Consider the following 15,794-nt stretch of genomic DNA (forward strand, 5'->3'; position numbering starts at 1 on the left):
TTTTAAACAATGTTCAGCAGTACGTTCAAACCTGGCTTATGCGTTAAGCGAGGGTGAAGAAATCGGTCCTAAGACAGAGTGGAGATAGCGGTCCGGAACCCAATAAAATGGAGAACAAACCAGAAAATCACACATACGGAGTAGGCGCGGCGAATCCATCCGCCAGAGGTGGTTTGGTGAGCAGCAACAACAACAGCCAGAACAAAGCAGGGTGAGTAAAACGCCATAGATGTCCACAAGGTTGTGGACGTGGAAAAACACTATCTGCAAGGACAATAAGAAGATGGTTTTCATAGTCCAAAAAACGCTAGTGTCTGCAGTGAAAGAGTAGGAAAGGGCAACACTGAGGGCTGAGGTAGCGGAGCGTGCATTGGCAAAGTCTTCCATTTTATTAGCTCCTCCGAAGCAGGGGAAACAGAAGTTGGCTGGAATGGAGAAACACCGGTTTTCATGACTCCAAAAAGGGCAAGATCTGCGCCAGGAGATGGAAGACCAGGTGAGCTTAAGAGACAGAAACCTTCACTGCCGGAAGGAAGAACGCCACTCAACCGAAAGCCTCAAGAGAGCTGAAGTTCTGTTGTAGGTCGGAACGAAGAAGCAAAGGAAAAAGCAAAAGCGGATGGAGGATAAAAGGAGGAGCGAAAGAGTAAAGAAAAATCTTCTGCTCGTCAAAAGGCGCCAGAGGGAAGAGACCGTGCTTGCCAAAGCCAATGACGCGACGACTTATGAAGCACTCCTCAAGAAAGTCAGAGAGGATCCCGAGTTGAGGGATTTGGGGGGAAACGTGGTAGGAACCATGCGAACCAAAAAAGATGATATGCTTTTCGAGTGGACGGAGGATCGCATGATTAGCAGATCGACTATTCAGGAAATTATCGCCAAATCACTGGGTGAAGTGCAGTAGCTGAAGTTTTAAGCTGTGACACATCACAGCAACTGTTGTGGCAGTCTACGACAGAAACTATGTGTGACGTTGCGTTGATTGAAGAGCCGTATCAAGTTCTCCCTGATAACGGTAATTGGGTGGCAGATATAACGGGAATGGATGCGATACAAGTTATGGGAAGATTCCCCTTCCAAGAAGTTGTAGAACACACATACGAAGGCTTCGTGGTCGCCAAAATCAACAGCGTCTTCTTGTGCAGCTGTTACTCGCCTCCAAGGTGGACAGTGGAGCAGTTCAGCCTAATGCTGAAGCAACTGCTGACGAGCAGTTGATCGTCCGAAAGCCGCTGATCATTGTTGGTGACTTCAATGTCTGGGCTGTGGAACAGTAAAGTAACCAACACAAGAGCGTGTATCCTGCAAAAAGCTGTAGCGAAGTTAGACGTTGGATTGTGCAATGAAGGTTCTCCGAAATGTAAGAGGGGTCTATCATCGATATCACATTCAGTTCAGTGACGGCGAACATGAAATGGAGAGTAAGCGAGAAGTATACCCATAGCGAGCACCAGGCGATTCGCTACCGTATCGACCAGCGGAGCCCTGTTGCTGCATGGAGAAGAATGGCCGACGAGCGAAAGTGGAAGACGGAAGCTTTTAACAAAGACCTCTTTGTTGAGGCACTTCGGCCGAACAGCGGGACCGTAGGTGCCGCTAATCTAACTTGAAGGATTGTGACGGCTTGTGACACCACAATACTGTGAATACTGGAGCCATGAAACAGATGCCGTCCAACTTACTGGTGAAACGGGACGCTAAGTACGCCTGCTTATCTCAGAGCAAGAAGGCGGGTTTAGAGAGTAGTATCGGAGCTAGATTGAGAGGCGTGCAAGGCAGCGATTGGGCCGCCTTAAAATGGGAGATCAATCTTAGAAATATAGAGTACCACAAGGAGCTGTGCCGACAAAATAGACGCCAATCCCTGGGGTGACGCGTGCCGAGTCGTTATGGCGAAAATGAAAGGCTGGACGACGCTAGCCGAAATGTGCCCTGCTAAGCTGAAGATTATCATCGAGAGCCTTTTCCCGAAGCACGATCCTACTATCAGGCCATCGACACCGTACGGCGAAGCATAAGAACCAACCACGGACGATCGGCAAGCGACTAACGACGAGCTCACAGAAATCAAAGAACGCCCCCGGTCCGGATGGGATACCAAACGTATTGCAGAAAGCTGCGATCCTGGCATATCCGGACATGTTCAAGATAGTGCTGCAGAAATGTTTAAATAATGGTTACTTTCTCGAAATGTGGAAATGGTATTGTTGCCGAAGTTAGGAAAGCCATCGGGCGATCTGGTCTCGTATAGGCTCGAAAAACTCCCGGAAAGAATCGTCCTTAACAGGCTGATGAAACGCACTGAGGGTGAGCGCGGACTGTCCAAAATGCGGTTCGGATCCCGCAAAGGAGCATCGACAGTGGAAGCATGAGAAGACATTTAAACAGAAGCGAAGAAGAGATCGATACGGCGCACAGTGGCTGGAGGCTGGCCAAAACCTCGAAAATTTATTTTTGAAATATTGATATTTTATATTTTTCCTAAATTTCTCATGTATTGAATGATATATATTCAAAATTTTATGATCATTGGATAAGAACATGATTTTTAACATGAGTTTAAACGTAGCAAAGTCCTGACTTTTTAATGATTTTCATTACCGAAACCACCATTGCTCTGTTCACTTCAAATGCATGTTGCTCTTTTGATTTTAGTCCGATTTTAGCACAACTAGTTTCATTGTGTAGAGGAACAAAAGAACTTGGTTAGGGAATAAAATACATTTGGTAAATTTGCTTGGAACTATGACTTTTTGATTTAAATATGTTTGAGGTGGTCAGATCAAAAATACTTTTTTCACTAATGTATTTTGTACAAATTTCGGAATAATTTCGGAACGGTCACATAGTATACATTCTATGGTAAATAACCTGTACTTTTCGAATATCATGGTCTCGTTCTGCGCCTAGGTGCGCAAAAAGGTTTAAGGAGATTTTGAAGCTTTGTTGCTGATATGGAGGCGCATGGTGTTTTGTGTAAAATAGTTAGCCAATCTACAGTAAACCAATACGTTATACAATGGATTTAAAGTAGTGTTTTTAATTTTTTGTGATATTGCTTACATTGGTGAACAGTAACGGAAAATCTAACATGAAAACGGGATCATAGTTATAAGAAAGGTTCAATGACACTGTATGGAAAATGCATTTAATATTTTACTACTTTTGGCATCAAAAATGAGCTCAGCACCTCAAACTTAGTTTAAATTGTAATTTTCAGCCAAATTAGGTAACATTTGAGGTTTTGTCCGACTTTTGTTTGAAGGCCCGCCACTGTGCGGCGCTGTGGTCACGATAGAGGTGAAGAATGCATTTAAGCATTTAACAGCGCCAGCTGGGCCGCCATCACAGCAGCGCTGTACAAAATGAGGGTACCCACTTATTTATGCCAGATCCTGAAGAGCTATTTCCAGAGCAGAGTGCTGCTGCACGAGAGGGGCGAAGTGCGAGTCGCAGCGGGCGTTTCTCAGGGATCCATTCTTGGTCCAATATTTTGGAACGGGATGTACGAAGTGTCTTGGCACTAAGGCTGCCCAGGAAAGTGAAAATCGTGGGTTATGCGGACTACTTGTTACTAACGGGGATGGGTGAGACACTTGAAGAAGTGGAGGTATCGGTGACGGGGACAATAGACGCGATTGAGAGCTGGATGAACGGGGTCCAGCTGCAAATAGTTCACCACAAGACGGATGTGTTGTTGGTCAGCAACTGCAAAGCGGTGCAGCGGATGCAGATCGAGGCATGGATGATTGCATCGAAGCATGCACGGAAGCAATTGGGTTCGATAATCGACGACCGGTTGAGCTTCATTAACCACGTCGACAACGCCTGCTAAAAGGCGGCGAAGACAACGAACGCAATTGCGAAAATCATGCCATGCGTCGGCGGTCCGAGAAGCAGCACGAGACGTCTGCTATTTAGTATTTCGATACTGTCTAAAGTGCGGCACTGAAAACCACGTGGAACCGAGAAAAACTGAACAGAACGTTCCGGCTGATGGCCGGAAGAGTTGCGAGCGCGTGCAGAACATCGCTGAAATCAGTATGCGTTATCGCCGGGATGATCCGCATCTGCATCACCCTGGCGGAGGACATCCAGTGCTACAATCGACGAAATATCCGAAACGTGAGGATGATGGTGAAAATCGATTCGATGGCGAGGTGGCAGCTGGAATGGGACAATATGGAGAAAGGAAGGTGAACCTACCGACTCATCCGAAACCAGTTGACGTGGGTCAATAGAAAGCACGGAGAAGCGAATTACCAGCTGACCGCTCCTGTCGGGCCCGGCTAATTCAGGAAGTATCTTCATAGATTCGGGCACGCAACTTCACCATTGTGCCCGGAGCACGGTTTCGGGAGAGCAATTACAATTGGGAAAGTCTCCGCCAGAGTAGGCTAGATCCTCCAACGGAGACTAATCCAGTAGACTGCGACAGAACGCCGGGTTAGGGTTATCACGGTCCATCTGGAATCGCCGGATCGACCACGGTATCCTACCGGTTGGCCCGTTAGAAATATAGCAAAAATCGAAGAACAATCGGTATTGGGAGAACTTCTTTCGCCGAGGAACTCTCCGTCGGCGTAAGCTATATACACCGACGGAGACTAGACTGAGTAGACCGCGACGAGGCACCATCAGTCGGGGCACCAGTGAGCCCTGTTCCACTGAAATCGCCGAACGAAACCTCGGCACATGCCTGGCTGGATCGGTTTCGGAAGAACTTCTCTCACCGGGGAATTCTTCATCAGAGTAGACTAGGTCCATCGTCGTGGGCTATATCGAGTAGTCGCGATCGCCTAAAGGAGTACCGGTGCTAAATGGTACTGGATAGAGAACAAAAGCGCTCCTGAATGGCGCAAGGCGTCGAGTCGTAGCGTTGAGTCGAGGGGTTCAGTAAAATAGACAATCTGAAGTTTTCCGCCCAGAGCGCAAATTCTCTACCCACAGCTATTTCCATACAGAAAATGCTACGTTGTCCCTTTTGAAGGAACAAACTACTAAGTAGTTAAATTAGAGTGCATGCAATGAACATAGAAAAAAACTCTACCCGCGGTAATGTCGTGAGGCAGTGTTGGGGAGGAATCAGGTTCCGTGTAAGAGTAGCTGTTTGAGCGGGTCGAATGGTCGAAAGTTGTGTCCGTTTCTGAGATACTTTGGATTCAACTGTTTTCTTCGACACATCCATAAAGGCAGAGATTCGCGGAATTCCGGTAAAATGTAACCAGATTACCATACTTTAGAACGCATCCCCTTTTTTGAATTTTTCAGAATTTCTCGTCACAGGACGCTCAAAAGTTTTGCAAACACTGCGAAGCACTGAGGAGTTTGGACATTAGTTACATTCTATTATCCCAAAGCTATCGACGTAAGCCATGATTCAGGGGGTTGGATGTTGGTCGGAATTGCGGCTCATGTCCAACCACTATGCGTATTTGTAGCGTATTGATCTTGCAGAGAGTAGACTGCGATTGTGACGACGTCTATCCCGACATCAAGCACGTTGTCTAGGTCTGCGACAAGTATTGTGACTCCAGATCTCAGTTGAAGAATTCTCTTGAGACCTGAGGTAGACCTGAGGTAGAGCTGAAGTAGACCAACCAATGCACAGTAAGGAAATCCGACAAAAAAGGCAATTAATTGAAAGCCGCTGAAAAAGTATGACACAATATACACCAAAAGTTGCGTAATTTTTTAGGAAATAAAATGCAATCAAATCTGTTCACCGCACGCATTTGCGACCGGAGATATGAGGCTTGGAAAATCCGGAACACTACCGGTATTCATCAAATCTCAGGCCTAATTCAGAAGCCGCTGAAAAAGTACAAAGAATTATACTCTTAAAGTTGCGGAAAACTCCAGCGATCAAGATGCAATTAAATTTATTTACCGCACGCACTTGTGGCTGGAGATATAGGGCTTTGAAGATCCGGAACATTGCCGGTATTCATCAAATTTCAGGCCTAATTCAGAAGCCGCTAAAAAACTTTAAAGAATTATACCCACAAAGTTGAGGAAAGTTCTAGCGTACAAAATGCAATCAAATTAGTTAACCGCACGTACTTGTGACCGGAGATATGGGGCTTTGAAAATCCGGAACTTTACCGGTATTCATCAAATCTGAGGCCTAATTCAGAAGCCGCTAAAAAGTTCAAAGAATTACAAATTGAACAAATTTGATTGCATTTTGATCGCTAGAGCTTTCCGCAACTTTAAGGATATAATTCTTCGTACTTTCATTGTGGTTTCTGAATTAGACCTCAGATTTGATGAAAACCGGTAATGATCCGGATCTTCAAAGCCCCTTATCACCGGTCACAGGTACGTGCGGTGAATAAATTTGATAGTTTCTTGATCGCTAGAGTTTTCCGCAACTTTGAGGGTATATTTCTTTGAACTTTTTCAGCGGCTTCTTAATTAGACCACATATTTGATGAAAACCGGCAATGTTCCGGATCTTCAAAGCTCCATATCTCCGGTCACAGGTACGTGCGGTGAACAAATTTGATTGCATTTTGATCGCTAGAATTTTCCACAACTTTAAGGGTATATTTCTTTGAACGTTTTCAGCGGCTTCTGAATTAGGCCTCAGATTTGATGAATACCGGTAATGTTCCGGATTTTCAAAGCCCATATCTCCGGTCACAAGTGCATGCGATGAACAAATTTGATTGCATTTTAATCGGTGGAGTTTTCCACAACTTCAAGGGTATAATTATTTGTACTTTTACAGCGGCTTCCGAATTAGGCCTCAGATTTGAAGAAAACCGGTAATATTTCGGATCTTAAAAGCTCCATATCTCCGGCCACAGTTGCGTGCAGTGAACAAATTTGATTGCATTTGGTTACCTAAAAAAATTCGCGACTTTTGGTGTGTATATTGTGATACTTTTTAGCGGCTTCCAATTAATTGCCTTTTTGGTTGGATTTCTTCCACTGTGCAATGTTCCAGTTGGCAAGTGTTGGCGTTTGAAGATACCCACAAGTGATTTTGAGGATATCATTTTTTACATTCCCAAATCAACCGCCAAATCCAACATTTCTCGGCATGTGTCCACATTTGCTTTATTCTCTGACAGTGCAAACTTGGACTTGGACATATCTTCTTTAAGAACGGCAGAAGAATTTTCGCAAGACACTCCTCCTGGTACACTTATTGATTGATGGTCAGACCGCTCGGCTTGAACTACGACTTCCTCTGTCCGATATGGAGATACAGAATAGTTTTTTTTCAAATTTATGCTTAAACTTATATTTTACTTCCGGGAGGGTGGCCGACTTGTCGCTGGAATAGCAGCTGTCATTTTCTGGAATGTGGTCTTCGAGAGCAGAAAGGAGCTTTCGTCGTCCAGTACGAACGTCGTGTCACGTTAGTTTTTCGTCATCCACGGGTCATCGTGAACCAAGGTATGGGAGCAGTGATATTTTCGTCCGGCGTCACGCAAACTCGTTCTGTTCTTGTTGTCGAACAGCTTTTTCAACGCTCACTTCTTCTTCTTCGTCAGTATCTTCGCCGGACGGTCGCTATCGGCGTTCCGTTCCACGCTCAGGGATGCCAGGATGCGGTAAACTGTACTCACGGGCACGGTTTCGTATCGAAAGTGGTTTACCGTAAAACTTTTTTCCACGATGGCCATGCGTTTCGTAAAACCATACAACTTGCTGCTTCGACGCCATCTTCGATTGAACTAGCGAAACATGCCACCCATTTCTAGTGAGTCTAGAGAGCAATTCTCTTAGAGAGAAAAAAATGCGCTCTTTACATTAATTACAGAAAGGTATTGAAATCATTCTCATTTTTTATTAAATATTCGTTATATGTTCGTGAACTTCGACTAATCTTAGATTAACCCTTTCCCAAATGACTGAAAACTTACATATATTTCGGGTGACTCCTATTTGTCAATCGGATTTTTGTCGTTCCCATTACTGCAGACAATAAATTACCAAGATTTGCGGTTAATCATTGATGGTGCGCTTATCAGTTTAATTGCAATCACATCTCTATGAAGATTTTCTGTATATCCAATTATTCCAATTATTTTTTTGTTTTTCACACCAATTTCCACAGCTTCTTTCCCCCTCTTCCAAGAGAAATATGCACATAATTACCTGCATTTGTGATGCATTATCTGATTTTATGTTTTTATTTTTTTTATTGCAGCCACCTCGGCGTGAAATTGATCCCATATCCCAGATGCAATGGTGCGCGTACGGCGACTGAAACCTCGAACCGGCGGGCTGCATTCCCGCTATAATTAATTGAATCCTGGAAAAAATGCTGATATATGCAGCCGAGTGATTTCGCACACCATAAGTGGATCACCCAGACATCATAGTCGAAATAGCCGGAATAATTTATACCAAAAAATGAGATTAACAATGACACCCAGCAACGAGTGCTGGAAGCAACGCTCTAGCGAAACTTTTACAATGTCCTATTTGATATAGTGGTGGTGCCGGTGGTGTGAGAGTGATTAAAATACGCATTAATTAATCGGTGTACTCTTCGAACAGTCAGCCAGCCAGCAGCCGCGGGCAGGAATGGAAATGGTGTTCGAATATGTGCTTATCCGGAAAGAAGTGTGAAAGTTCATCGGCATTTTCCCCCGGCGAGTCGTTGATGCGAGAAAGAAATGTGAGCGGCTAGCAAGGGTCGCGGTGCGATGATGGTGATGGTGGGGGTGGTGTCGAAATGGAAAATTCAGCACAATCAATAATTAATTATCGGTTCGGGGTGATACTGGCAGTAGTAGAAGAAGACGAAGAAGAAATAGTGGTCGGAGGGTTGGGTCGGTACCGATCCTTTCCCGAACGCTCCAGCTGCGGCTTGGGACTAAAGTAGTGCAGAATTTATCAGGGCTTAAGCCGTAATTGCCCTGTCACGCAGTTCTCGCAGAAACTTCCCGTGCACAGCAGTGTGTATCGGAACGGATAATGGGTTTTCTGGGGTAATTTTAATTTTTCGGACTATTTATTGAGAGAAAAAAATCTTTTTTATTTCGATGCGAATTGTAGCGGGTTGAAAGATTGAAAATCATATTATGTGGCAGGGGTGAAAACCAGCTGAAAAAAATTACGGCAGTTAATTAAAATTGGAAAATTATAGTGACACCGCGAAAATTACTGGGAGAGTTCCGACTGTGATTAAAAATAAGGTAATTTGATTCTGAGGTTTTATCTCTGTATATTTATGTTGAGGTTAGGTAGGAGTTGCAGTATTAAATATGTTCTACACAATGAAGAAATGTCCTCCGCTTGTTTTTATTTAATTTATGACGAAAACAATTGTCATTTCCATATATCTTTATCATTTTTTATTGCTTTTTTAAATGTGACGTGCACCTACGCCTGTTTAATCACATAAAATTCCATATAAACAAATTTTCCTACAAAACTCAATTGCTTATTTTTTTCCTCTCCATACCGATTACAGCAACCGAATCGCCCCGCCAGCAATAGGAAATGCCCCACACGCAACTATCGTCACAAACATCACACACCAGTGCATTCGTTTGGTGGCCGAATATGAAAATTGGATTTGCACGTGCCGTACCGATTCGCCGAGTGCATCGGCATCCGTGGTGAAAAGAAAGGAAACATTATCACAGTAACCAAGTTTTGGGCGACAGTAGTGTCAGTGAAAACCGACCGAGTGACTGGAACCGGTCGTCATGGTACTGAAGGTGACGGCCACGGTGGTGATGGTGGTTGTGGTGTTGATGTTGGAAGCGGCGACGTGTTTCCTGTAGGTGCAGGATCCGCTTGCAGGGATACCTACCACGGTACGCACGACTGAGTTTTGTGAAACGGGAAAAAGTGTTTTGTTCGTGGTGGTGGCTGGCGGTGGTGGCTTCTGCTGCTCAGGACATGGTGACGGTCAACGATTCTGCCGTTCCCGGGTGGGATTCGCCGGACTACTTTCGGCTGTTTAGTGAAGGATTGCCGCCTGCCAATGACAGCCGCCCGGGACGGTCCTTCTCTGGACCTTCGCCCAACGGTAGCAGCGCCGGTGGTGGCAATAGCACTGGTAATAGTGCAGCTGGCAACGGTTCGTCGATTGCAGCGGTGACGGCGAATGCTGCCTACCAGCTGTACTATGGGGACGACCCAGGTCGGAATGACTCTCGGATCGGGGAGGGAGGTTCACGGGAAGTATACCCGGCACCCGGTGGAAGCAATTTTATGCTGCTCCTGGAGGATTTTGGTGAATATTTTTACAACTATAATGGAAGTGGTCCACCGAATGATACACTGCTCGGGACCGGTACCAGCGAATCGGGATTCCAGATCAACTGCACACTCGCGAATACCACCTGCATCGCGCCGAGTGACGGTGAGTACAATGAATAAGCGGAATGGAAAATTGTGTTTGTTTTTGTTTTTGTGCCGAGCCGGGGAAAACGGTGGACGGGGCGGAGGAAATGAAATACAATTTAATGGACTTTGGTTTGGCTATCATCGGTTTCCGTGCTGCAGAAGGGATTTACAGACTCTGGAGGAGGAAATTGATTGCGCTAGGTGAACTTTTAGCGGGTATTTCACCCAAATTGTATCGAATTTATGACGATGAAATGGCTTATGGCTCGGTTTTGTTGCATTCCCGTTATAATTAATGTGTTCCATATTTCAGATTCAAGTAATTTATTTCAATGATATTCATAACTCCCTATAAAACATTTCGACAGGATTCGGAAGGAATATTTTCGGGTGCGACTTTTCGACCACTGAATATAAATATGCAAGGCCATAAATTAATTTTTAACATGGCCAATCCAAAGTTATAACTTGCTGTTAGGAATTATATAAAGGTCACTTTTCTTTGAAACATTGAATTCGCTGGAATCAAGCCGGTACCTATCGTCGCCGAATTAAATATTCATCGGCGACAGATTCAGAATCCATTCGCTCCGGCTATCGCCATCATCAGTTTTAAGCTAGCTCAGCGGATCCGTTCCAGCTCGGCTAATTAATAATTTAATTAAACTGCTTTGCGAAATCGCTGAAAGTTTTGACGCTGTATAAGAAGCTTTCCCGTTATTATACACTAAAGGTGGAAAGAGGGAGGCCATTTATTGCTGCTTTCCAACACAGTGAAACTCGAAAGCGGCCCTTGGAGTCATTGCCACTCGGTTGCCCCCCCCCCCCCCCCGGGCTTTGGACTCCTGTCCTGGGTGTGGCTTTCGGCATAGCAACAGCCGCTCTATTTATCACATTTTTGATTTACAGTATAAGCCGACTACAAACAATATCGGCAGTTTGCACGGAAAATGGCAACCTTTGGAAAATTAATTATTTTGCCGACTGGCCTCCCGTTATGGCTTCCCGGATCACTTGCAGCTCGCTTTCATCGTGGCTAATGGCGGTGGTGGCAGTGGCTAATTTTAGCAGCGATTCGAGCATCACTTCGTATTTAATTGAATTTGGATTTAGTGGAATTAATAATGACGGCAGCTTGAGACAGGATGATAATAGATATTTGCAATGGAAAATCGGATTAATTACTCAAAATGTTAGCTTTCGTAATTTGTCATGTAACGCAAGAACTGAGACTACTTTTCAGGTTTGATACAATTATAGTCACCACACACAATTTTGCACTTACTTCTTTTTACTAATACTTGCTTGATTACAGAAGCAATATTTGGCGATAACAATGAATTATGAATTGACAGCAGGGCCTTTACTGAAATGTCAATGTGATCGCACAACACTTGATTTATCAGCGATATTCGTTCTTGGTAATGTTGGTATTCGCAAAACAGTCATTTTCAATATTTTAGACTTGAAAATCTAGTTGAAGGGAAAGTTTGAGGCCGTACGGTTCGATATATGGAAAATAATAATCTATTTCCGAGTTTCAGCTTACTTAGGGTGACCATATGAGGCGAGTAAAAAACCAGGACAGTCAAAAGGGGACTCCCTCCCACCGTTACCTATCAATCGACTGTGCCTTCTCCACAGATTTTCGGAAGTTACAAAGATTTTGGGTCGGGCAGGCAGAGCTTCGGCAGTAAAAAAGTTCTATGGAGTTTTCAGCACTAAATACACGTCATTGAAGCAAAGCAGAAACATCAACGGTCCCAAGTAGCCATGCCCATGCGCAAAGCCAGGTAAATCATTTGGTCCGCTTTCACTCGGTTTATCGTTTTCGTCCATGCTGTCCTCTTGATGTAGTATGGGTTTTCACGATTACCTGGTTTGAATCGTTTGTGGGACCAACGGGTCACGATCGTGTATCCGTATTTTTTGTCATTTACTTTATTGTCCTGAGTGCTGGCAGCTGATTGGTAAGTATCATCACAATGATCGGACACGCTGTGTGTAGATTCTGTTGTTCCAGCATTCGTTGGTGGCTGAGTTGCAACTCCGGTTGATGGTGATTTAGTTAATGTTGTTGGGTTTGCTGATGTTGTTTCATTAGAGGCTTTCGCACATGGCTTGGCACGTAGGGATCTGTCCTTCATATGTGCACAGCGTGATTTGAGATTTGCTTACACCTTCTATTTCGTATTGAATGTTCAGATATGATGGAATAGGTTACGTAAATCGCATTCTCACGATACGAACACCATTGGATATAACTGGAAAAAAGTTTCTACAGGTTTCAAACTTTCACCGTTACGTACTTCGACATCAATAGTGAATTTTTTGGTTGTACGCGGGAATAGATCTTGCAGACGCACACCAGTCTTATCATCGTCAATCTAACGGGTATCTTGATTCTAACATTGTCATGTGCAACGACGTGTTGCATGTTGTTTCCCATAGCCAAACTTTTCGCCACGGCCAAAGTTTTAAATGCTATCAGTACCGCATTACGAGTATGCTTCTTTATAAATTGTTCCACTTCGCCAACACAAGGGCGGATTGGACAAACGACCACTGTATGGGATCGAAGATTGTTCAAATTTTGCTACTGAGTTTCAATCATTTTTAAATAAACGATCTATACCGCATCAATGAAAGTAACGATTCGTTATTTTCCACACTGGCTTGGGACAACTGTTATTTTTATTTGTACATATAGACAGCAGACTGTATGTAGAAACGTTCGTTTGATTCAGTGCACTGTTAACAAGCAGCGCGATTATAGCTTCCGATCCGATTGAGATGGAAAATTAGACTGATTAGGAACTGGTATTGATCCTAAAGGGGGTTTCATAATTACCAGCTCGAGAAAGCGCCAAATAAGGTTATTCCACAACAGCTATTTTTGTTTTACCATTTTCCTTTTTATGAAATTCCAGTAAAACGAAAAACTGCCACTTGCAAGAGAACTCTAGAAGAAGCAGAATCGCCAAAACTTCGATGTGTCTTCTAAGAGGTTGGTACTAAAGGAAATTTTTCGGATCCCGAAATCACTAACTTGCCCCAGTGCAGTTGTTGCAAACAGACTACAACTGATTCATATGGTACGTACATACGAACGCCTCTTTCTCTTTTCAATTTCCATGTAAAAAAAGTAAGTTGGAAAAAGAAATAACGAGGTACTATTGAGAGATTAAAAAAGGTATCGGATGGTACAATTGAGAGATTCGAGTGTACTAAGTTTTGTTTGTCGTACTCTGGAGCAGAGTGAATAAAGCGAAAATTCAATAATTAGAAATATAACGGGTGTTCAATAAAAAATGAGAATGATTTCAGTACCTATCTGTAATTAAAGAAAAGAGCGTAAATTCTTTTCTCTCCAAGAGAATTGTTCTCTGGACTCCCTATAAATGGGAGACATGTTTCTTTTCGCTCGGTGCTGTCAGTTCAATCGAAGATGGCGTCGAAACAGCAAGAACTCCGCGAGCGTGTTGTGCGGTTTTACGAAACACTTGGCCATCGTGGAAAAAAGTTTACGGTAGACCACTTTCGAGACGAAAACGTGTCCGTGAGTACAGTTAACCAGATCCTGGCATCCCTGAGCGTGGAGCGGACGGCCGGCAGTGGCCGCCGGCAAAGATAATGACGAAGAAGAAGAAGGAAGCGTTGAAAAAGCTGTTCGACAACAAGGACAAAACAAGTTTGTGTAATGCCGGCCTTGATTCACCGAGCCTTCAAGATGGAGGATATAATCTGTCGGAAGAAGACTCGGTCCCCCGATGACACGGACGAGCAGATAGCGATCGTGAAATCGCAGTGCCGATGGATGACGAACAACTACCACAGAGACGTCGTTCGTGCTGCTCTCGAACACCCACATTCCAGGAAATGACAGCTACTATTCCAGCGACAAGTCGGCCACACACCCCTAAGTAAAATATAAGTTTAAGCATAAATTTAAGAAATGTTATGCTGTACATCGCCATATCGGACATAGGGATTTCAAAACCGTGGTTCAAGCCGAGCGGTCTGGCCATCAATCAACAAGTGTACCAGGAGGAGTGTCTTGTGAAAATACTTCTGCCGTTCTTAAAAGAGCTTTCATACGGTTGGTATGTACGTCTCTGGCCGGACAAGACGTCTTCCCATTACGCTAAGAAGACGCTGAGCAGAAAAAGATACCGTACGTGCCGAAAGAAAGAAACCCGATTAACTTGCCCCTCTTGGGGCAAGTTAGTCCCCTAGAGGGGCAAGTTACTCTAGGATACGAAGCAGTTTACCACCAGGATCCGGAATTATATCCGGAAGAAGGATGTCCAGTGCTCTTGTGAGAGCATCGCGACTATGTTGCGTCGTACGGCTGACCAGGGTCCCTTCTCCAATATTCATTGACGCTTTTTTTGAAGAACAAACATTATAATAAAAAAATCTGAATTCATTGAAGAATTTTTGTTTTGTTTTTCAACTACATGACTGAAAAAGCTTTCATTTTTATTGAACACCTGTTATTAGGCTTACAGGAGAAAAACCAGGACAAATCAAGCTTTTGCCTCGACTACCCAGGACACCAGGAGAGTCAGTGAAAAATTCCTGTCAACTTCTGCCACATGCGTATCTTCTTCGATTGAACACAGACAGCAATTGAGACTGCTCCAAAATCGATAGCTTTGGCGAGGCCTCCGCTCAGCATAACTTTAGTTAGGCTCTCTTCCGGAATTCTCGCTACTTTCCCAGTTTATTGTAGTCTGCAGTGTTTTGTCATCATTGTCAATACGTGTGTATAGTTAGCATCGCTCGTACTCATGTGTTATCCCCCATTTCTTATTATACCGCCAACTATAGAACGCATAATACTTTCAAACACATTGACTGCTTTGCTACGCAAATCACAAAAAGTACTGTGCAGCGAAATTTTTTTTTTATTTTAAATATATTTGACACGGCTGAATGCCTTAGCACAGCTGAGCCGTGGATCTTCCGCGTTTTTACAATATGCAAAAATAGAAAAAAAAACCTGTTTTAATCCACCTAGAGGTGCAATTGTGCCTTTCTCATTTCTCCAAACTATGATTTAATAGCTGGTTCGTACAATATAACATTATGGAAATATCTTTCATTCTTATTACACTTGGTAAGTATATATAAGAGCACCTTTTTGCATCCATCGCGGTATCGGTTTGAATCGGAGTTTTCTATGTGATCGTACTCCACAACCCGTAACTCCGGAGCCGGAAGTCGGATGGAGATGGAATTTAATATTTTCCTGGAATTTGGATGGAATTTTAATATTTTTAATATTTTATGTTAATGGAATTTAACAGTTTCCGGGGACGCAACACATTTCATTTGAGACTAAGTTGATCAACTCGGTCTAGCCATTTTTTAAAAACCAATATAACCGTTATTCTGAATTTGGATGCTTCCGGGTCCGTCGATGGTGGCCAGTGTGGCCAAAGAGACTTTGAATGACTGTTGGTGACCTA

General features: G+C 43.7%; 1 protein-coding gene across 1 annotated transcript in view; it reads left to right on the forward strand.

The window, feature by feature from the left end:
- Positions 1–15,794, forward strand: part of LOC131684819 (dopamine D2-like receptor) — a 629,139-nt gene that overhangs the window by 143,914 nt on the left and 469,431 nt on the right. Inside the window, exons 2-3 of the mRNA XM_058967998.1 lie at positions 8,165–9,158; positions 9,437–10,336. Coding sequence (XP_058823981.1) covers positions 9,871–10,336 — 466 coding nt within the window. The 5' untranslated portion in view covers positions 8,165–9,158; positions 9,437–9,870. The remainder of the gene's footprint in view (positions 1–8,164; positions 9,159–9,436; positions 10,337–15,794) is intronic.

This window comes from Topomyia yanbarensis, chromosome 2 (assembly GCF_030247195.1).
Source record: "Topomyia yanbarensis strain Yona2022 chromosome 2, ASM3024719v1, whole genome shotgun sequence".
NCBI lineage: Eukaryota > Metazoa > Arthropoda > Insecta > Diptera > Culicidae > Topomyia > Topomyia yanbarensis.